This window comes from Frieseomelitta varia, unplaced genomic scaffold (genome assembly GCF_011392965.1).
Source record: "Frieseomelitta varia isolate USP_RPSP 00005682 unplaced genomic scaffold, Fvar_1.2 scaffold_418, whole genome shotgun sequence".
Taxonomy (NCBI): Eukaryota; Metazoa; Arthropoda; class Insecta; order Hymenoptera; family Apidae; genus Frieseomelitta; species Frieseomelitta varia.
The window spans coordinates 1,277,749-1,285,200 of NW_025110166.1; the positions used below are offsets into that span (position 1 = coordinate 1,277,749).

Consider the following 7,452-nt stretch of genomic DNA (forward strand, 5'->3'; position numbering starts at 1 on the left):
GCACGCGAGGCTGGACTTTGAACGTGTCAGAGTTCAATAACCATAACTCATTCCTTTAAAAAGACTTTCATTTTAATCGTCTTTTGTTTGTAGAGAGAATCTTCTCTTGTGCACACACGTATTAAACATTTTTGTTACTAAATCAGGTTCCAAACGGGAAAAAAAAAAAAACACGACGCTTTATTGTTTGCCTTTGATAAATTATCAGTTGATTATCATCTGAGAATCACACGATAAGCGAATCTCCAAGTCTTCTTCGCGATCTGCGTGAAGAAACGAAAATTCCATTTTCGAATGAGAGGTAGATAAATTCTAACTCATCGCGTCGTCGAACATCCTCATAACAAGATCGAGGTTCAAAAATCGCGATTGATTGATTTTACGGCCGATCTTCCGTTCTTTCGCCCGGTTCCGTGACTTTTACCGGGTTTAAACCGCCGAGTAAAATCGATTGTCCGCGTCTTTCGGCGGACAATGGCGGGTCATAATAAAAAAAAGGAAAAAGAGAAAGAGAGCAACGAAGAGAGAGAGAGAGAGAGAGAGAGAGAGAGGCGAAATACGCGCAAGGTAAATAAAGAGCAAGCGCGAACGACGTTTATCCGGTAGAACCGTTTCGTTTTTTACTGGCGTTCGTGACTCGACAGAATTATTGTCCACGGTTTATCGTTGCTATCGTCGACGAACCGGCATGTGTCATAAATTTTTTCCCGCCTTGTATGGACCGAACAACCACCGAATAAACGTGCACGCGAATGCGAATCGCTCGCTTTGGCGGGCGAGCGGAAAAACTGGGATTTAATAGGACTGTCTTCGCTTCGCTTGGTATCGTGCCAGGATTAACTGGATAAATTAGAAGTATCAACAGGATAAATAAGTTTCGAAACTTATTGGCCTTCAAAAATTACAGATAATTGTTTTTCTAGTTTTTAGGTGTTGAACGCTGGACGTAGCAATAAAGAGATGGAAATTAAATTTATTCAGTGAGGGACTGAGTTACTTATATATTATTTATATTGTATATAATATATATTATAATATTGTAATGATAATATTATAATATTATATGTTCGTAGCAAGGTGCAAGAAAAAGTTAATAATACAGTAAAGAACACAAGTCTAACATATTTTGTATTTATATGTTTAAAATTGATGTATTTCACATTCATATATTTGAAGTTGATATATTTTATATATTTATGTATTTAAAATTAATATATTTCATATTTATATATTTGTATATTTAAAATTAATATATTTTATATTTACATACTTATATATTTAAAATTAATATATTTTATATTTACATACTTATATATTTAAAATTAATATATTTTATTAAATATTTTATTAAATTAATATGTTTATATATTTTATTAAAAATTGTTCGATTGTATCTAAAAAAAACACACCGTCACAAATATACAAAATTTCCACAGAAAATTATAAATTGGTCACTTTGACCGACAGTTAATTTTAATTGTGAAAAGACTCACGTTATAATCTATACTTGGTAGGCTGAATACGATTGATTGGGTTGTTCGATCTCGTTATAATTTTTAGCTCTCCGCATCATGTATTGTCTCTGTATAGTACCATATATCTTACCACAGTCACTGAAATAGAATCATTGGAAAATTTCCCTCGACACTCCTCAAGGAACGCTCCTCCCCTCGATTTCTGTGAAATGTCACCACCGTTTTGAAAAGAAACGGATATATCTTCATTTCCGTCGCGAGGGTGTTTCTGTGTAAACTGTCGAAAAACACCGGTATGCGGCGTGTTTGAAGCCGTGTCTAATTCTGGCGAAATGTTTCAGGGGCGCAGTATGTGCCCGGCGCTGGGCTTGGCGCTGCACCCCAGAACAGGAGCTACATTTACGACTACGTGCCACCGAGCTATCCGCCGTCCAGAATCGACAAATACAGGGGTAGTTCCGACATACAGAAAAGAATGACTCAGAGGGAGGACACGTTGAGGTTCGAGCAGGGCCGTATCAAGGCCCTGCAGGAGGAACGTCTGCACATACAGAAGAAGACGTTCACCAAATGGATCAACTCGTTTCTGTTGAAGGTATATTGTTATTTCAAGAAGATCGTTTCTTTGAAAAAGGCAGTGATACCAGAGTTCCAAGAACTTGTCGAATTTCTTCTCGAGTTGAAGCAAAGTTTTTTGGCTGCAAGTTCAAATTTGGACGATGCCTTTCTAGGAAAGAAATGTCACGTTACTTGTGCAGTCACGTATTTGGCGTATCTAGACAGGAAGATTCCTTCGCGTAGATCCTTGTTGATTTCGATTACTTTCACTTCGCAGGCACGTATGGAAGTGGAGGATTTATTTACGGATCTAGCGGACGGCAAGAAGTTGCTGAAACTGCTGGAGATCATCTCCGGCGAACGACTGGCCAAGCCAAACAATGGTCGCATGCGTGTGCACAAAATCGAGAACGTGAACAAGTCCCTGGCGTTCCTTCACACAAAGGTAGGATTAATTAATCGTGCTCTGTTCATTCAAATCGATGTCTCTCCAAGCGTGTGCCTCAAGTACGTGCACATGTGTTTCTTCCAATACGTGTGCATATTTTTTTCAGTACATATACATGTGCATACATACGTTTTTCAAGTATGTATATTTTTGTGTGACTATTTAACAAAACTTATCTTTTTGTTAAATAGTCACTTATTTTTTGTTGAATCACAAATTTTTTATTACTTAATTATAGTCACTTATTTTTTGTTAAATCACAAATTTTTTATTACTTAATTATAGTCACTTATTTTTGGTTAATCACAAATTTTTTATTATTTAATTTAGAGTCACTTATGTTTGGTTAAATCACAAATTTTTTATTACTCAATTATAGTCACTTATTCTTTGTTACATCACAAATTTTTTATTACTTAATTATAGTCACTTATTTTTGGTTAATCACAAATTTTTTATTATTTAATTTAGAGCCACTTATGTTTGGTTAAATCACAAATTTTTTATTACTCAATTATAGTCACTTATTCTTTGTTACATCACAAATTTTTTATTACTTAATTATAGTCACTTATTTTTTGTTAAATCACAAATTTTTTATTACTTAATATTTGTAAAAGAAGGAAAGTAGTCACACGAAGATCTTAAAAGTCTTCCTAGGTCTAAAACATTTTCAAGGAAACGCAACTCTAGAAACACATATTCAGGGATTTCTTTCACGTTCCCAATTGAAGTAGAAAATCTAGGAAAAATCTAGAATCTGGAAGATAATACCTGGCGAATCTTACATCCGAAACGCAGAATTTTCAGAGTGCAAAATTAAAATTCACTTCAACGAATCGACAATTGTCCATTTATTGTGGTTTAAATTTACGCTAAGATGTAGTCAAACAAAAGCTACTTTGCCTCCTTCCTCCCAAGCTCAAGACATCTTCAACGTACAAATTATCACGTTCGACATCTTCCTCTCGGGAGGATTAGAAAATTTCTCCCGGACGTCACAGACGCCAGCAGCATGGTTCATTAAGCCGATGGATCTAATTGTTCGTCGGCGAGGACGTGCAGAAATAATTCTCACGCTTTCGCGATTGTCTTTTCCCCATTTCGCGACACGGTATTTCACGTTGTGTTACGTAACCGAGATACCGTGTTACGCAAGTAAAAATTTCTTCGCGAAGCGTTTTTTTCTCCGCCGCGGACATTAATAACGAATGCTGCTGTATCATCCGATAATCCGACTCGATCGTTTCGTTACACCCGGGGCAATCAGCCTCGTTCTACGAGATCAGCACCGCTAAACGAGAAAATTAAAAGCGAAAATTACCACCTGAGCTAATGCGAATCTCGATGGTGTATTAAAATCAGAAGAATGAACACGTGAAACCGTGAGAGAAGCGGTGAGATATGTGACGCGTGGCTGCTACTTCCGGTAACGAGAGAGCCCGTGTTTCGTGATCGAGCTTCCTTGGATCCTGTCGTTGACAACGCTTGTACACAGCGTCTGATCGTCTCTAGAGAAACGAATAATAATAGTTGGAAATTTTGGAACGTGAAACTTTCACTTTTTGGAAAAGGTTGTCACTTTTAAAGGAGAGTCTTCCATCATAAAAGGAAATCCTTCAAGTAAAACCGGAGCTTTTTTGATGAATATCAGAGTTAAAAACTCTCAGTTTCAGGCGATGACAATATTGTGAGATATATAGAGAGAGATACAATACAAGGACTTGAGTTTTTACAAAGAAAGCAGAGTCTAGTAGATATATTTTGTATCTGTGGAGACAACTTTCACGTTTTGGAAAAGGATATCACTTTTATAAGAGAGTTTACTATTCTTCCATCATGAAAGGAAATTCTTCAAGTGTAAAACTTTCTTGATAAATATCAGTTAAAAACTCCCAGTTTCTGATGATGACAATATTGTGAGATATATACAGAAAGATACAATACAAGAACTTGAGTTTTTACAAGGAAAACAGAATCTATCAGCATGCAGATTTTGTATCTGTGGAGACAACTTTCACGTTATGAAAAAGGACATCATTTTTAAATGAGAGTTTACTATTCTTCAACCATAAAAGGAAATTCTTCAAGAGTAAAAACGTAAACTTTCTTGATGAATATCAGGATTAAGAAACGCTCAGTTTCAGGGAATATCGTGAGATCTAGTATCTAGAGTGATACAGTACAAAAACTTGAGTTTTTACAAAGAAAGCAGTCTAGTAGATATATTTTGTATCTGTGGAGACAACTTTCACGTTTTGGAAAAGGATATCACTTTTATAAGAGAGTTTACTATTCTTCCATCATGAAAGGAAATTCTTCAAGTGTAAAACTTTCTTCATAAATATCAGTTAAAAACTCTCAATTTCAGATGATGACAATATTGTGAGATATATATAGATATATACAATACAAGAACTTGAGTTTTTACAAAGAAAACAGAATCTATCAGCATGCAGATATATATTTTGTATCTGTGGAGACAACTTTCACGTTATGGAAAAGGACATCACTTTTAAATGAGAGTTTACTATTCTTCAACCATAAAAGGAAATTCTTCAAGTGTAAAAACGTAAACTTTCTTGATAAATATCAGAAACGCTCAATTTCAGGAAATATTATGAGATATAGCATGTAGAAAGATAAAATAAAAGAACTTGAGTTTTTACAAAGAAAACAGAATCTAGCAGATATATTTTGTATCTGTGGAGACAACTTTCACGTTTTGGAATAAGAGAGTTTACTATTTTTCCATCATGAAAGGAAATTCTTCAAGTGTAAAACTTTCTTCATAAATATCAGTTAAAAACTCTCACTTTCAGATGATGACAATATTGTGAAATATATATAGAGAAATATACAAGAACTTGAGTTTTTAAAAGGAAAACAGAATCTATCAGCGTGCAGATATATTTTGCATCTGTGGAGACACGAGACACAATTTTCAACGGTTTACGACGAGTCGTACGACACGAATAAATTACAAAAGTCACAATAGAAGCAACGTCTTTCGGACGCATCTAACGCCCATGATCCCGTAAGTGCATTACGCCGCGCCATATGCGGCATACATAAAACTATTATGTCATAAGCTACGAAGCATAGAGGCCATTCACGAGGACTTTGCACTTGTAGGGCCTCGCCGCAAGTTCCGCGTACACGTAGGATGTCTTCTCGAAGCTCTATAGTTGTATCGACCATGAGAAGTGCACCCAAATACTATATGCATTGTACCTGACTATTATTATCGTGACGACGGTAACATAGCAATAATTGTCAGCGTTGTCAGAATATTCATAAATTTTTTTGTTACTTTGTTTTTGGGGACAGAAAAAATTCTAAAACTTTAATAATATCTAAATGTATAGCCAGTTATGATCTTTAGATTCGAGTGAAACTCAATTATAAATAAATAATAAATTATAAATAAATAAAAAATAATAAAATGGCAATATAAATGAATAATAAAATGGTAATATGAATAAATAATAAATTATAAATAAATAAATTACAAAATAGTAATATAAATAAATAATAAAATGGTAGTATAAATAAATAATAAATTATAAATAAATAAATAATAAAATGGTAATATAAATAAATAATAAATTATAAACAATAAATTTTAAATAAATAAATAATAAATAAACAAATTATAAATTATAAATATATAAGTAGTGGTTTACCTTATAATGTCTTCTTTTTCTGAAACTGTCTTCTGAAGTCTTCTCTTCTTTTTCTGGCAACTACTACTATCTACTCTAGAAGTTATGAACCCTGTTCTTTTTCCTGAATAAATAGTTAATTTCGTCGACAGAGAACTTTCCTCGTCGAATACTTTCGCGATTTGAAATTCGCCGCGTTTACCGCGCCTGTTTTCCCGCGACTTTCTAAAGCCGGATGAAAAATCGCCGGGACGTTTATGGAATGCGTTAAACCGGGGATCACCATCCAGAAATAATTCGTGTCCTTTTCAACGATCCAAGTGGGAAACTATCGTCGTCGTTCGTTGCTCGATTCCACGATGATTAATTCGCGCGCCGAATTCGATTAAGCGTGGTTCTCCACGGATATTTCGACGATTATTGTCGTCCCTGTGAACCGATCGTTCGTCGTTTATTACTCGGATTTGTCACGCACGCATCCGGTCTGTCAAGTGCACGTGAAGTGGGACTGATTTGATTGATTTGAATGAGCGCGTTGTAGGTATTCTTGCACTTTGATAAAATTGTTCTACGCTATATTATACGTGGGGAAAGATTTAGATTTAGTGGAGAAGGATATTTTTTGTTTTGTTTTGTTTTGTTTTTTTTTCAGAGTAAAGTTAGGAACACTTTTGGATTAATTGAAATTAATTTGAAATTAAAATTGATTTCGAGTTTTGGAGCTTATACTTGCATACATGTAACATGAGGTGAAGTTGTTTTGTATGTTGAATCTAGAAGGAAATTAGATTTAGAAAGGATTTAATAAATTTCTAGAGTTATTTATTAAGGAATAAATTATTAGATAGAATAAATTATTGGATGAAGTGAAATTCTGAAAGATATTGAAAGAAATTGTTAAATAGACTAAATTGTGATGAGTAATGAATAATTTTGAAGATTATCGAAAATTATAGATTTTATAGAGATTATAGAAAATTATAGATTTTACAGAGAAGATTATAGAAAATTATAGATTTTATAGAGAAGATTATAGATTTTAAAGAGAAGATTATAGAAAATTATAGATTTTTTAGAGAAGATTATAGAAAATTATAGATTTTATAGGGAAGATTATAGAAAATTTTAAAAAATTATAAAAGTAACTGGAAAATCCTTTTACCAAAAAAAAAAGTCAGAAAGAAAAACTATTAACCTTAAAAAAAAAAGTGAAGTTTTTCTAAAAGATATCGAAAGAAATTGTTGTTCAGAATAAATTATCCCAAAAATGAATAATGTTGAAAATTGTTTAAAAAATAAACAATTT

The 7,452-nt window shown here is 33.5% G+C and overlaps 1 protein-coding gene across 3 annotated transcripts; it reads left to right on the forward strand.

Annotated features, from left to right (window-relative positions):
- The first annotated feature begins 1,787 nt into the window (after positions 1-1,787).
- On the forward strand, positions 1,788-4,190 carry LOC122531837 (alpha-actinin-1-like). Of its 3 annotated transcripts, none has more exons than XM_043660078.1 (3): positions 1,788-2,070; positions 2,311-2,478; positions 4,152-4,190. In XM_043660078.1, the coding sequence occupies exons 1-3, from the start codon at positions 1,951-1,953 to the stop codon at positions 4,173-4,175; spliced, it is 312 nt and encodes a 103-aa protein (XP_043516013.1). In that variant the 5' UTR covers positions 1,788-1,950; the 3' UTR covers positions 4,176-4,190. The 3 variants fall into 3 exon arrangements, with proteins under 3 accessions (XP_043516013.1, XP_043516014.1, XP_043516012.1); XM_043660079.1 differs by lacking the exon at positions 4,152-4,190 and adding an exon at positions 3,847-4,124; XM_043660077.1 differs by lacking the exon at positions 4,152-4,190 and adding an exon at positions 3,175-3,833.
- The last annotated feature ends 3,262 nt before the right edge of the window (positions 4,191-7,452 follow it).

What these genes read in the sequence shown, in the direction of transcription:
- LOC122531837 (XM_043660077.1), top strand. Translation starts at nt 1,951, where the DNA reads ATGACTCAGAGGGAGGACACGTTGAGGTTCGAGCAGGGCCGTATCAAG. An exon ending in TCAACTCGTTTCTGTTGAAG is followed by an intron (nt 2,071 to 2,310) that starts GTATATTGTTAT and finishes TTCACTTCGCAG; the next exon opens with GCACGTATGGAAGTGGAGGA. An exon ending in TGGCGTTCCTTCACACAAAG is followed by an intron (nt 2,479 to 3,174) that starts GTAGGATTAATT and finishes ACGCAACTCTAG; the next exon opens with AAACACATATTCAGGGATTT.